The 16,060-nt window shown below is 35.6% G+C and overlaps 1 protein-coding gene across 2 annotated transcripts; it reads left to right on the forward strand.

Annotated features, from left to right (window-relative positions):
- The first annotated feature begins 512 nt into the window (after positions 1–512).
- On the forward strand, positions 513–14,541 carry LOC144438758 (calpain-D-like). 2 transcript variants are annotated; one of them, XM_078127918.1, is made up of 14 exons: positions 520–872; positions 3,433–3,686; positions 4,833–5,332; positions 5,633–5,841; positions 6,138–6,321; positions 6,851–6,995; positions 7,462–7,540; positions 8,169–8,294; positions 8,974–9,126; positions 9,692–9,853; positions 10,179–10,390; positions 11,954–12,108; positions 12,472–12,650; positions 13,133–14,541. In XM_078127918.1, exons 1-14 carry the CDS (start codon positions 637–639, stop codon positions 13,302–13,304), a joined length of 2,766 nt encoding a protein of 921 aa, XP_077984044.1. In that variant the 5' UTR covers positions 520–636; the 3' UTR covers positions 13,305–14,541. The 2 variants fall into 2 exon arrangements, with proteins under 2 accessions (XP_077984043.1, XP_077984044.1); XM_078127917.1 differs by having other exon boundaries at positions 513–872; positions 3,433–5,332.
- The last annotated feature ends 1,519 nt before the right edge of the window (positions 14,542–16,060 follow it).

A 16,060-nucleotide genomic window follows, 5' to 3' on the forward strand; every position in this document is an offset into this window, starting at 1 on the left:
ACATTTGCGTGGGATAAAATGTAATGAGTTATGAATAATTCCCGCGTTAATGGTTACACAAAGTTCGTATTACAACTAAGTGTAAGGAACCAACATTATATTTTTAAATAAATAAAACTATTTGAAAATTAATATAACTTCTAAATTTAATTTTATAAAAAATCTTAATGAGAGAAAAATATTAGCGTCAAAATATTACATTATATCGAATAAGGAGCTCAAAATAAGAAGTTTTTCAGTAAATCCTTATTTCGTGATATGTTTTCTTACAGTCATTTTGATTGGATGATTAGCCCACGAGTATTCTGATTGCACGCTCAACTACAGATTTATTTTGCCCAGTTTATATTTATCGCAATCTATTTTCGAATGCAATATGTGGGTGGATTTTTAGTTACGCTTTGGCTTCTTTTCGGATTACTTTTTATCCCTGATATGAAATGTCCACCTTGGCCCTCTCAACGAACGGCCAATCAAATGTCCTGTTGTGAACTTGTAAAGGGACACTTTACAGGAAGTCAACATCAAAATACTAAGTGTACCAAATAATGTACCGGAAAGGAAATAGCTCAAGTGATTTTTTCCCCTTCTCACTAAATACTGAAACTGTCACCATGGCATACATTGTGTCGTAATATGGGAAGTACCCCTTCCCAGCCCTTGGTTTGTGAAAAGTGCTCGAACGCGGTTGGGCAGCAACACTGCGAGAGTTGTGGTGCCCCTCGACTGCAATCAAAGTCTGTTATCACGACCGACGACGAAGAGAAACCGTGGAAGTGTGATGTTTGTTTACTGGAGAACGGGGACAGTGTCAAATCGTGTGGAAGATGTGGGCGACGTCGTGATCATGTGGGAATGGAAGAAACAAAACAGTGAGTAGATCGTCGTGGTTTGTTTTCAAAACTATGATTATACTCTACGGCTTACAAAATTTAATCACGATACGTCGATAGTGAAAGTGAGTGTCAAGTTAATCCCCGGAAATATCAGCCAGTAATTTGAGTGATAACTTTAGCTTCCATCGCAGACACATAGACACACACTTTTACAACCTTACACCAGTATAAAAAAAAGTTTTACACGACGACGGTGAGGAACAAAATAAAATTAAAAAAATAGATATATATTAAAGTAGCCCACAATTTATGAAGGACAAATCATGCCTTCCAACAAATCTCAATATACAAATGTATGGATGATACAAACATGCTTAAATAAAATGCACTCCCACCAACACCACCACCATGAACGTTGGGTATAAAGTACATGACTCAATTCCAACCTGGTAACTCCAACTGGATGACAATACGGAGAATAAATCAGCATACTGTATTTGTCAGTCAGCCATGATTCATCATTAAAAGTAACATGACTGTTTTGCTTATTAATCACATTCACAAAGCTAACGATACATGTAAGATTAACTGTAACAGTGGAGTCTTACTGTCTTTCAACTTATGTTTTACAAATGAACTGATGATATTATGATATCTACCAGAACAGATAAGTCACAAAGTACACAGTCATCATAGTGACTTCTTAGTGATATACACAAGAACAAAAACGTAGGTAGATGTGATAATTCTACAATGACAATAGTGTTAGTAATACTAGTATTTGATCGAATTTGATTGATGATTTCACTGACACATTCTGGTAAGTATACATTTTGTGCACTGTAATTTACTTACTCAAACCATTAAACCGTTAAAAGTGTTCTTGACAATGGTAATGTTTTAATTTAATTGATAAAATGACTGATAATTTTTTTTGGTCAGTCAAATTAAAACATTACCCCTGTCAGGGAATTATTATAGTGATGCTGATGTCCACAAGAATAATATTGAGATATAAGTGTGATATTTGTACAGTGACAGTGACAGTGACAGTGACAGTGACAGTGACAGTGACAGTGACAGTGACAGTGATAGTGACAGAGGTCTTCATATTTTGGTATAAACATTCTGGTTTGTTTCTCTGACACATTGATGTTGTGAATATACATTACTTATTGAAATTATTGTTACAATTGTTGATGAGTTAATGTTTTTAAGTTGAATAATATGTAATCAACCAATGAATAATTAACTTGTAACTGTTTTTAGCCATCATATGACATGACTTAAACAGTAAGTATTCATTTTAGACTTGAGATTTCCGTAGTATGTGTATAGTTATGCCTGTCAGGTACTCCATGTAGACAGTGGAGAGACTGTATATGGGTTCATAGTATGACATAACATTACATGTGTAAATGGTAAATGTGTATGGTGAAGTATGAATGATAACAATGTCAAGTGTAGGTGTTTTTTGTAGGTATGGCATTTCCTCATTGTTTTGGGTCATTGACTGACAAAAACAAATCATACATACACCCACGCTTGTTACTCAGAAGAAATTACCTTTCTGTATATGGCATTGTCATTACTTGCCCCCCCCCCCCCCAAAAAAAAAAATAATAATTGTTTGGTTCCAGTTACCTGACCCCACCTAGTTTTACACTGCCAACCCTAAACTTTTTTTTTACATGTATGTACTTGAGAAAAAGATAATAAAATCGCAAAAATTGTGATGTTTTTTTAAAATTTTGCATATTCTTTTTAGAGTTTCTGTACATCGCACTGTGACGTATGTGTAGTGCGTTTTCTAAGAAATTAAAATAATAATAATAATAATAATAATAATGTCTCCCAAGAAATAGTGGGTGCGGAAACTGACATCATCTTAAAAAGACATTCTAAAGCTGTTCTTCCAATCTGTAATGGCTGTACATCTGATAGAAAGAAAGAAATAACATAGAGACCATTTGGAAAACAATGGAAAACCTGAACTAGACACTCAGACATGAAAAAAAATGAAATAAAAAATCTACATACCCACCTATTCTAAAATTGAGTGTAATCGGAACCACACAATTTTTTATTATGTGTATATATATTATGTATATTGAAAGAATACCTTTTTTGATAAAATGAACTAACAATCATGCAAATTGTTCATCTGTGTACGATTGATAACAAAATGAAAGTTGTCATCATATCATGCATGTCCTCTTAGAGTCTATTCAGTCACGACCTATGAGGTCATGCGTGGATGACCTTTGGATCATGTTACAAGCATTAAGACTACAATGATACTGCTTTCACTAAACCCTGATACTTTTGTGTGATATTCATTATATAGTGAGGTTTCAACCATGGAAAGTATGTGGGTATCCTGTTGTACATGGGTCTGTTTGGAGTTGATAATGAGAAAAAGGTGGTCACACTGTAGGAAGTGTCCTCCACGTTTCCTGTTACTAGAGGGTGTACACACATGTAATGTATCAAGTGTTGACTTCTCTCAGGTCTTTCTAGGGTTGATTTACTCAAAACTATGCCTATACTAACCTAGAAATTCTCAGTGATATCTATTTCATTCCCATTTCTATAGGAATAGGAAAGACAGTGAGTGCGAGGTAAAGGAGAAAGAAACTGAAGGACAAAAACAAGAACCAAGTATTGAAGAAGATATGGATATAAGCTGGAATTGTATAAAATGTACCTACACCAACAAGGCAGAGTCAACTTCCTGTTCAATGTGTGATTATTGCAGAGAAAGCAATGTAACTGAGAATGGTGACCCTTCATTACCAGAGGACATGGAAGTAGATTTAGTGCCTATAATAGATCTGACTTCTGATGAAGGTAAGGCTAAAAATACTACTACTGACAATGTTGGTGCAACTTCCACTAATTCCTGTATGAAAGCTGACACCTGGAAATGCCAGCGGTGTACCCTGGAAAACCCCAGTAATTCTATGTCTTGTGCTGTGTGTGAAGCGCCAAGAAAACTCTCTTTACCAACAATTCAGCCTTTGAAAGGTCTAAAAGAACCTCTAGTGGAGAATTTTGTAGATATAAGCACTGAGAAAAAATTGAAGTCACCTGTTTCTAAATCTCCTAAAAGACCCAAAGAAATTATTGTCAAACCTTGTGAAGATGTAGGAGCCTCAAGGAGTAAGATTAAATCTCCACAGAAGTCACCAGGGTTGGAGCTTGCTACTGCTTTAATAGCTCATTTGAATAACCAAAAACCAACCTTGGTGCCAGAACAAAAATCTATACCTGATATTTACCCTGATGATAGGAATAAAGGTGAAACAGATGGGAATAAGGTTGAAACAGACAAGAGTGAGAGAGACAATTTAGATGCCAACAATAAAGTGGCAAGCTCACAGGTGTGGATATGTGCTAAATGCACCTGCAGAAATACTGATAAAGCTTGTCAAAACTGCAATATGACAAAGAAAATGAGTGTTAGGATACGTCGTGCAAAGGTTAAGAAAACTAGTAATGACACTGAAGTGTGTGCAAGTACAGAAAATGATAAACTCAACAATAGTGTTATTGTCATTGATGATGAAGAAAGTAGTGAGTGTAGTGAAGACAGAAGCAGTGACAGTAATGCTGACAGTAGTGGTGCTAAATCAGATAATAATATCAGTTCTACTCAAGTGGAGAATAGTGATAGTGATAATGGTAAATCTAGAAATACAAGTTCTGAAAAACAAGATGATAGTGATACTGAAAACCAGAACTCACAAGATGTTGATATATCTGATTGTGGAGAGCCAAAATCAAAATCAGCATCAGAATCAGTTTTAGAGCCAGCTGCAGAATCGGCCTCAGAATCATCATCAGCTACATGGGCATGCACTAATTGCACTGCTGGTGAAAATCCAAGTAATGTAGATATTTGCACTGTGTGTGAACAGCATAGAGATGGAGCAGTGGAGATGGCAACCATTGACCTTACCAAGGCAACTGTCACCTTTGTTCCTAAATCTCCAGGTGGACCACTGTCCAGAACGAATGCTGTCAGGAAAAAAATGTGGGAATGCACACAGTGTACATGTCTGAATATGGAAGATATCATGGAATGTTCTGCTTGTGGAAGTCAGAAAGTTTCGGTTGCTACCAAACCAACAACACCAATGATACCAGGTGATAATGAGTGGGCGTGCCAACAATGTACTTACAATAACACTAACCTAGTCAATGTGTGCTGTGTTTGTGGTGCTGTTAAACCATTTACTTCTTCTGGGTTAGCGTTTGATTTTCCAGAGACATGGAATTGTCCCAAGTGTACCCTAGAAAATAACAGTAGACATACAAGGTGTTTTGTGTGTGGCTATGATAAGAGTACAGAACAAAGTGAAGAACACACAGCTAAAGCAAACAGTGGTGGTAAAATAGGCAGACAACGAAGTATTGTCATTGAATCCAAGAGGAAGAAAGACGAAGATAGTGCTAAGCAGCAGTTTGAAAAGATTGTAGAATTCTGCAAACAGGTATAGTAAAATATTGTATCAGGTTGTTTATTTTCTGTACACAATACAAACTTATAATCTGTACTTTTGATACTAAGTATTAGGCCAAGAAAAAGAAGGATTTGTGATGATGAATAATAAAATTGTAAAATTGTCAAAATGTTGTCAGCCATAAATTACAATTTTATGTCATGAAAATATGTGACTTATAGTTATTAAAATAATATATTTATTGTACTTATTTCCATTGTGAATTTTTTTTCAGTGACATAAAAAATTGTTGTGTGATTAATATTTCTATTGTGTTTTCTTACTATATAGGATCATAGTCAATTTATTGATGATTCCTTTCGCCCATCATCCAAATCTCTCTATTATAATGACAAAGAACAATTTGATTCTCGTGTATGTGATTGGTTGAGACCTGATCAAATTCAGTGTACATCACGTGATGAACTGCAAATTCCCTGGGCTGTGTTCAGAACCCCAATGCCATCCGACATATCACAGGGTATTCTTGGAAATTGTTGGTAAGTTCTGGAGCTAGATCAGTCAGATTTCTTACTTTAATTTGGTTTAGGTTGATCAAGAGGTTCATGTATATTTCAAATTAAAACTTAATAAAGTGACAATTTTGTAAACTTTTGCCTGATTTCCTCTTTCTTGGTACTAATATTTGACAAACTGTGCAATAGATCTAACACTTTTGATGTGATACTAGTATTTTTCATACTTTTATTCTACTAGTAGAATAGTAAGAATAATAATAATAAAAAAAACTATAGATATTATATAATTCATTGTTTGTATTTTTTCATATATGCAGGTTTTTAAGTGCACTAGCTGTTTTAGCAGAGAGACCAGATTTAGTAGAAAAGATTATGATAACAAGGGAATATAACCCAGAAGGTGTATACCAAGTTAGACTGTGTAAAGATGGTATCTGGACCACTGTAGTGATTGATAGCTTATTACCATGTGATCATAGGGGTGTACTGGTTTACTCTCAGGTGAGTGAAATCATAGGGGTGTACTGTTTTACTCTCAGGTGAGTGAAAAGTACTGTAGTTTTTGTGTTTCAGGCTTGTATGAGTTGGTTTCTTGCTGGGAAATTAATGACTCAGAGAGGCTGCCTATTTATAAATAGAATAGAATAGAATAGAATAGAATAGAAAACTTTATTGTCCATCGTGTAAATATGGGAAATTATTTTAAGTCACTCGCTATACATAAGTGAACTTTTGGGTTTTTAGAAATTACATACTATGATACATAAAAAGTGCATTTTGTAAGTCATTCCTGTTATCTTCGAGGTGAGTATAATACTGTAATACAGTGTGTCCCTCCATGCACCCTCATCAGCTTTCTCTTTTTGTTGATGTGTGAGGGCGCCTGAACACTCTGTCGTACCGACTAAGTGAATAGTTTAAAACATGGATATTGTAACACCATGACAACAACCTGTGCAACTACGTATATATATATTTATCATAATATGATTGAGATAAGATCCAAGAAAGTTCTGATATCTTTTTCCAGGCCAAAAGAAGACAATTATGGGTGCCATTAATAGAGAAAGCCTTAGCTAAGATGCATGGTTGTTATCAAGCATTAGTGTCTGGTAGATGTATAGAAGGGTTGGCTACGTTGACTGGTGCTCCATGTGAAAGTATACCTTTACAAAGTAAGTGTCACCTCATATAGTACTTATTTATTGATTTCAATCCATTCTGAGTCTGTCAATAGGTGTCATGTATGTGAATACACTGTGTACAGATGAGTCACATTCACTATGCCACTTACACAGGCTTGTGTATGTTTTGATGGCTGGTCCTATCACATATACAGTGTATGTTATCATGTAGGATATATTTAGAATTTTATAGTGTAGTCTGCAGAAATAACTGTGGGTAGAGAGAGTGCCTGAGAGAAACCTGTTGGCTTTGTTATAAACGTACTGAAACAAAACCAAAATATGAAACAAAACAAGGAAATGAAAGCTAAAGATACCCTTACATTATATGTTACTATATGAAATAAAGTTTATAACCTATGTTTAATTTCACAGAGTGAATGAAATAAATTCTGTAACGTACATTTTATTTCAGAGAATAAATGAAATGAATTATATAACACATGTTTCATTTCAGAGAGTGGTTTAGGTCCGAATGATCCACCCCTAGATAAAGATCTTATATGGGTTAAACTGTTAAGTTCTAAAGAAGCTGGGTAAGTTAAATTGCAAACGAGTATGTTTAGCTACTTTGGAATTTAGCATTTTCAAAAGTAAAAATCAGCCAGTATATTACTCAATTTCAGTTGTCTAAATTCAACAGATGTCATTGTTAATTGTTTTAGATCATGAAATAAAAGAAACCTATTTTTGAATCTGTGAATTAAGCGAATACGGAGTTTTCACTCGGACATCATCAGTGTAATACACCCGACTATATTACACTGATGACATCCGAGTGATTTGGATGAAAACTCTGTACTCGCTTAATTCACAGGTTCCAAATAGGTATCTTTATATCAGTGCACATGTGAAATCATATACAAGCATGATGGTATATTTATTGTGAAATTTGCTGTAGCTAATAATAATAGAACCTTGGCTATGATGTGAGAATGCCAGTGTCGGTATTGTGGGAATGGTATATTTGAACTTGTGTTTGGATTGCTTTTGGCTGCACTTTTACTTTCTCTGATCACAGACAACACTGGAAGCACTCATGCAAATACCCAGAGTATACTACACCTGTACACGCACCGACATCATGAAGTTCTGTCATATGACTCCCATTGCCAGATACATTCTATGGATTAAATCTGATCTCTATTTTATCAACTGATACAGGTTTTTAATGGGGGCGTCATGTGGTGGCGGTAACATGAAGGTGAATGATACCGATTATCATACCATTGGACTCAGACCAAGACATGCATACTCTGTGCTAGATGTACAAGACATATGTGGGCATAGGTAAGTCATCTATACACACACTGTATACTCCAACCAAGACATGCGTATTCTCTGCTAAACATAGTGAGGTGTAAGTAAGTCATCTATATACAGTGTATGTCTACTCTGCAGTTACTTGCTGTGAAGATGTGAAATAAGGAGTATTTAGACTTTTGATGCAAATTGATTTTAGAGTTATGAGATAAGTATTTAGAGTTTTCATGTAAGAGTAGATTTAGATTTTTGATGCAAAAGGTTTGGATTGTAGTCATTCCATTCTCGTTTGTTGTAAAGATTCCAATGATGAAAATATTGTACAATATTCCTTACAAACAGTGAGTGATACTGTGATACTGTGATACTGTGATACTGTGTACTGTGTACTGTGATGTTGGTATGGGGACAGGAAATGGTGTGAGGGTATTGCAAGACCACACCTCACACCTTGACCTGTCAACCGTACCCACGTTACCATGACAGCATATGGACCTGTGTTAACATGACATCCATCTAGACGCTACCAACAGGATGTATTATCTAGGCAATCACCCTGTTCCTGTCAACCATACTAATGTTACCATGACAACTTTTGGAGCCAAGTAACCATGACAACAACATATATTGCTATGCCAACCAGTCAGTTCCTGTTTCCTGGTCATATTGCTATGGCAATAATACATATCTCTGTTGTTCTATTTAGATTAATACGTTTACGTAATCCATGGGGTACATATTCCTGGAAAGGTGATTGGTCTGACGAGTCTCCACTATGGACCAGTGATCTTAGGGAAGTATTAATGGTACATGGTGCATCTGAAGGTGTCTTCTGGATGTCATTAGATGATATGCTCCAGTAAGTAACACTTAAAGAACTTGCGAAGACTGACTGAACCTTGGATTAGAGAATATTTGTAGTGTGGCCAAGTGACTATTATTATTCTATCATATACAAAACCATATATTACACATTGCTGAATCCTCTCTCTTGGGGTTAGGGGTGAGGTGGGGTGGTATTTGTTTGTACACAACAAATTGCTTCAAGTTTAGTCTGTAAGGTGCGACATGATGGGGTGCCCTCACACATTGGTCAACCTCTTTCACACAGTGACACAGTGCATCATAATTTCTACTTCAAGTTGAGCAACACAGGATTAATATGCAGTGGTATGGAGAATAATTTAGTAATTATGATGACAGAAGTCAATTTATTCTATGTAATTATCTATTTCATGGAATACACATTTGATCAGTTAGTATAATTATCAATTAATGGTGTGAGAACTCAGTAAACTAGTACTTAGTACTTTCGTCCTATCGCTAATTCTGTCCTCAATCCGTGAGTACTTTCTTGTGTGTCTGTTCAGGATGTTGCATAGGATAGGATTAATTAAAACATACCAATCTCTATTCTGTTATAGGTACTTTGATACTGTTGATGTATGTAAGGTTAACTCTGATTGGTCAGAAGCCAGACTAAGTGGGGTGTTTCCAAATCATGCAGGCCAATCAATGCAAGTCACCATGTTAACAGTCACAGAACCAACAGAAGTGGAATTTGGACTGTTTCAGGAAGCTGATCGGTATGCCTAGATGAAATTATCAAACTAATATGCAGTTTGTGTGTGTCTGTGTGTGTGTGTGTGTGTGTGTGTGTGTGTGTGTGTGTGTGTGTGTGTGTGTGTGTGTGTGTGTGTGTGTGTACATGCGTGCATTTGTGCATGCATGCATGCGCGTGTTTGTGTCTGTATAGCCATGTTGAAGCACCTGTTTCATTTCTTTACTTTATATACATCATTTGATAGAATCAGTTGTAGCAATGAAAGGCAAAACAGATTCTGGTTTTGCATGACCCCCAGATTGTGATACATACAAATTATATGATTTCTTATATTCCCTAATTTACAGAAATGAACAGAAAAGTAAACGAAGTCTTCTAGATTTAGGTATTGTTGTTTTGAGGACAAGTGGTATGAGTACAACTGGTATGTACAAGTTGGGAACATTCTGTAGAAGACAAGTCAAGGCATTTGTTGGTTGTAGAGAGATGTTAGAACCTGGTCTATATGTGGTGGCATGTACGGCGTTTAATCATTGGACAACTGGTGTAGACATGACAGGTAAGTGTAGAGAGATGTTAGAACCTGGTCTATATGTGGTGGCATGTACAACATTTAATCATTGGACAACTGGTGTAGACATGACAGGTAAGTGTAGAGAGATGTTAGAACCTGGTCTATATGTGGTGGCTTGTACAACATTTAATCATTGGACAACTGGTGTAAACATGACAGGTAAGTGTAGAGAGATGTTAGAACCTGGTCTATATGTGGTGGCTTGTACAACATTTAATCATTGGACAACTGGTGTAAACATGACAGGTAAGTGTAGAGAGATGTTAGAACCTGGTCTATATGTGGTGGCTTGTACAACATTTAATCATTGGACAACTGGTGTAGACATGACAGGTAAGTGTAGAGAGATGTTAGAACCTGGTCTATATGTAGTGGCTTGTACAACATTTAATCATTGGACAACTGGTGTAGACATGACAGGTAAGTGTAGAGAGATGTTAGAACCTGGTCTATATGTGGTGGCTTGTACAACATTTAATCATTGGACAACTGGTGTAAACATGACAGGTAAGTGTAGAGAGATGTTAGAACCTGGTCTATATGTGGTGGCTTGTACAACATTTAATCATTGGACAACTGGTGTAAACATGACAGGTAAGTGTAGAGAGATGTTAGAACCTGGTCTATATGTGGTGGCTTGTACAACATTTAATCATTGGACAACTGGTGTAGACATGACAGGTAAGTGTAGAGAGATGTTAGAACCTGGTCTATATGTGGTGGCTTGTACAACATTTAATCATTGGACAACTGGTGTAGACATGACAGGTAAGTGTAGAGAGATGTTAGAACCTGGTCTATATGTGGTGGCATGTACAGCATTTAATCATTGGACAACTGGTGTGGACATGACAGGTAAGTGTAGAGAGATGTTAGAACTATGTGGTGGTATGTATGGCATTTAATCATTGGACAACTGGTGTAGACATGACAGGTAAGTGTAGAGAGATGTTAGAACCTGGTCTATATGTGGTGGCTTGTACAGCATTTAATCATTGGACAACTGGTGTAGACATGACAGGTAAGTGTAGAGAGATGTTAGAATCTGGTCTATATGTGGTGGCATGTACGGCGTTTAATCATTGGACAACTGGTGTGGACATGACAGGTAAGTGTAGAGAGATGTTAGAACCTGGTCTATATGTGGTGGCTTGTACAGCATTTAATCATTGGACAACTGGTGTAAACATGTACATGACAGGTAAGTGCACAAGTTATAAATAGCACACAATACATTGTAAAGAAGCTGTAATTTTTAGTTGTCAGAGCTTTCATTGTCACAAGAATTTAAAAAAAACATTGTTGTATCATTGTAATTTGAAGCATGTACTATAGCTGTACATTGTTCAATGTCATGTTTGTCATGAAGTATGCCGTAACAAGAGATTTCAATGAAAACAATTGTAATGTAGGTATGAAAGTCTTTCTATTGACTATATATATCAGAGTACTAAAAAGTGAAATAAATCTTGTGATTGTAGAACAGATTGAGTATTTGAGAACAATTCCCAAGAAAAGATTGAATAAATGATATCTGTTTTTTAACAGGAGTAAGAAGTCCTGTGCGGAAAGACAGCTTACCCATGTACACCCTGACCATGCATAGTTCTAAAGCTGTAATTGTAGAACAAATAGCGCCCTCTATGACTTTCTTAGCTGATGCTGTTATACAGTTAGCTATACATCAAGGCAAACAACATGAGGTAAGTACAGCTAGACTTTAGGAAACAATTGAAATAAAGATGTCTTTAAATGCTTTAAAATGTTTTCAAAGTTTTTCTAACAACTGTGTAAACAGAAAAATGGAGAACTGAAGAAGAAAGAGTAGGGAAAATATGATAACATTACTAGAACCCATGAAATTTTGAACAGCATAAAGTATTAGTAATAATAAAGTTACCTTATTGGAATCTAGTTTTTGAGCATCTACGTAGCTTTCGTCCGAATGACTCAGACGTCATCAGAGTAATGATGTATATTAAGCATAACTATGAAGTACACCACAAAATATCACTATGAATACAAAGTATGTGATGTGTTCATATTTTAATTTGATTGTCTTACAGGGTCGTGAAGGCGTTACATGTTACTACTTAGACCATGGTTGGGCTGGTCTGATTGTGGTGGTAGAAAACCGTTATCCTGACAGATACTTACATATCAAATGTGATTGCACCAATAGCTTTAATGTGGTCTCTACCAGGGGATGTCTGGTCACAACAGACAGTGTGCCACCATTGCGCAGGTTAGTCACATGACAATCACATGATCAGGACATATAGCTCATGATGAGAATATGACTAGCACCTGACTATCTTATGATCAGGACTTGATAGTCTTTTCATTTGGCACATGATTGTCATATCAATCAGCACAAAATAGTAATGGTAGCGTTTTATATATTGCTTTCCCACACTGTGCTCCAAGCACTTTACATTTAATACCCATGGCATTGATCTGTAATGGCTCATTGGCCTTTTATACTTTCTCAACTCCCTGGGGAAAATACTGTACATGGTAGCCTCCATAAGTACCCAGGATTACAGCATTCACATTGCAACCTATATCCTACCAGGTCCCCAATTATACAGCTGGGTTGACTAAGGCACAGTCAAGGGTCAGATCTTGTCAGATCTTGAAAACAAGTCATGTGAGAACTTCAGATATGTCAAGTGCTGTTTCATTGTCATTTTTAGGAAACTGAATTTTAGTACTGTTATTTTACAGACAAGTTCTCAATGTGCTGACTCAGCTTGAAGGCAGTGGATTCAAAATTGTTCATCGTATCAGCCACAGAATGTCATACCAGTCAGATCTAGATACGTGGGGACCAGGACAACGTCATCTTCCGTTACTAACACAGGATATCTATGGGTTACATACTGAAAGACCTCTATAGATGAGACTAGAAATGAAGACATGTTGGTGTTCATATCAAAATATTTGATTGTGTCTGAATGTAATGTGTCAGTTTGTGAGTTGGGAAAATGCCAATCATGAATATTTCACTAAAATGATGTGTATGATAAAATTGCAGTCTGCCAAAACAAGATTGATGTTGTCATGGTTACTGTCATGTGATATTGTAGATGTACTATCAGATGATATATCTCTGATTCTTCATAATTGTCAGTGTTTATAATTATATCTAAGCAAATCTGCAGTTTGTGCTGTCAGGTGTGTTTGGATAATTTGACATCAAATATTGTCTGCTAATGTTCCTGTCAACTCGTTTGCCTTCATCATATCTTGTCTCAATGATGTGACAGGATTTTACATCTGGTCTTTTAGACATACATTTACATCATATGCCCTCTAATGATAGCCATATTTTGTTGTTCTGGGTCAAAATGATAGAAACTGTCATTTCTTGTGAGTCACCACATAGTAAGAGATAAGGGAACATCAAATTTTGGTGTGTCACTAGAAATTGTGTGCGTCAGTGGTGCTTCAATTGGCTTAGAGGGCACACTATTTACATACATGGCAATGACAACATTTGAAATGAGCCATACAGTTTGTATACTAAGTACTTGTGTGCAATGTTTGGAAGTAAAGTTTCACTATTTAAGCTGTTTAGTTCTATGATATTTGAAGATGAAGCTGAGTGGGCAATCAATCACACAATAACATCTTAGTATATTTTGGTAAGGTTTTCAAACAAAGATAAGGAGACCTGTTTGTAGCAAAATTTCCAGTTTTCTATGATTATGCCATAGTTTTGTTTTGGGTGTTTGATGTTAATTACCACACTGAACAAAACAGTAACTAATGCCAGGGTTTGTACATAACAAAATGATGAAAAAAAAATTAATGAAAATGAACATTTGATTGATGGACCTGGTGCAAAATGTTCTTATTAATACATTATGTCATTAAATTATGTAAAAAGTCAAATGATTGTTGGTTTACTCATGAATTGGAAACCAAATTTGTAGATAAAAATGAATTTTGCTTGTCCAAATAAACTCATAGAATTGGATAGCTCAACTTGACAATATTTATGGTAAATTAATTTTGTAGTCCAGTATTTGAGTTCAAGTCAATCAGACTGCCTTGTGATAGTAAATTTGTATCTGTGTTTTATTGTTTGTTTTGGTTTCATTATCAATAAATATTCTGCTTTTGCTACATTATATCTTGGAGGTATTTTTTTACAAATTTGTTAAAATTGTAAATATTACCATATTAAATATTCTTTTCTATATGCTATGATATATACCTTGTTATATCTTGCAATTTTTAAACTATTATGATATGTTCATTTCTCACTTACTATAAATGTATCTTAATTATCATTTGTACCACATAGTCAAGATAGTTGATAGGGATGGCAGTATATCACACATCACATATTCTATGAATAACAAAAATAATATTGTTTCAAAAATTGTCGTTGTATACCTTTGTTACGTTATTTCTGAGTATAAGTCCCTCCCTGCTTACATTGCATGTTCATATTTTGTCTATAGCCCTGCAGTCCAATTCAAGTTGGTGCAACAAAGTACAATATTGGACTTCCTTAACTATACAGTGCAATATTGGACTACCTAACTATGCTGTACAGTCCAATGTTGGACTTGCCTAACTACACAGTGCAATATTGGACTACCTAACTATACTGTACAGTCCAATGTTGGACTTGCCTAACTACACAGTGCAATATTGGACTATCTAACTATACTGTACAGTCCAATGTTGGACTTGCCTAACTACACAGTGCAATATTGGACTACCTAACTATACTGTACAGTCCAATGTTGGACTTGCCTAACTATACAGTCAATATTGGACTACCAAACTACAGTATACTGTACAGTCCAATGTTAGACTTGCCTAACTATACAGGATTATCAAACTAAACCGTACAGTCCAATGTTAGACTTGCCTAACTATACAGTACAATGTTGGACTTGCCTAACTATACAGTACAATGGTGGACTTACCTGACTACATAGTATGATATTGGACTTAAATCCCTAACTACAGCAGAGTTAGATTTGCCTAACCCCAACTCCCATACTTGCTATTCAATGTGTGTTAAAAGCTTTCAAAGCTGAATCCTAGTCCAACCTCTTCACTGATGCACATACATTAGTGATATATGTGATATGTATCTCCAGTTAAAGTCTCAAATAGATGTAAAAACTAAACTATGAAAAGAAGTTTGTTGACTAGCCACAAAGACTTATACTTGACTATATATCTCATCTCACCACATGTGCTCATTAGTATAGAAAACAGTAGTTTACATAGAACATTTTTGTCAAATCCATTCCAAGATTATCCTTACCTTGCTGCCACATTCCTTCCACATGTTAACATTGGTGCAATATCAAGTTGATAGAATTATACATATTTACATTATCAGGATATCAGGGAATGGTTTGACTGAGTACTCAAGATTGGATATTTAAATATATGTTTCATATTGTAGGAATGGTAAATGAGTTGTGACAAATACAGCATAAATTATCATTCAGACAAACTATGACAGAAAGTTGTAATATGTTTATATAATAGACTGAGACAAACATTTGATTTATTTTTTACTCTCTTCCATTCCACAATAAATCTACATGTCACTGAAACACAGCACAAACTCCCCATTAAATGACTTCAAATGTAAACAAATTCATGAAATAACTGTCATTC

The sequence above is a fragment of the Glandiceps talaboti genome, chromosome 8 (genome assembly GCF_964340395.1).
Source record: "Glandiceps talaboti chromosome 8, keGlaTala1.1, whole genome shotgun sequence".
Classification (NCBI taxonomy): Eukaryota; Metazoa; Hemichordata; class Enteropneusta; family Spengelidae; genus Glandiceps; species Glandiceps talaboti.

Coding starts and splice junctions, on each gene's coding strand:
- LOC144438758 (XM_078127917.1), top strand. CDS start 637: ATGGGAAGTACCCCTTCCCAGCCCTTGGTTTGTGAAAAGTGCTCGAAC. Junction 6,322..6,850: donor GTGTACTGGTTTACTCTCAG/GTGAGTGAAATC, acceptor ATCTTTTTCCAG/GCCAAAAGAAGACAATTATG. Junction 9,127..9,691: donor TCATTAGATGATATGCTCCA/GTAAGTAACACT, acceptor ATTCTGTTATAG/GTACTTTGATACTGTTGATG.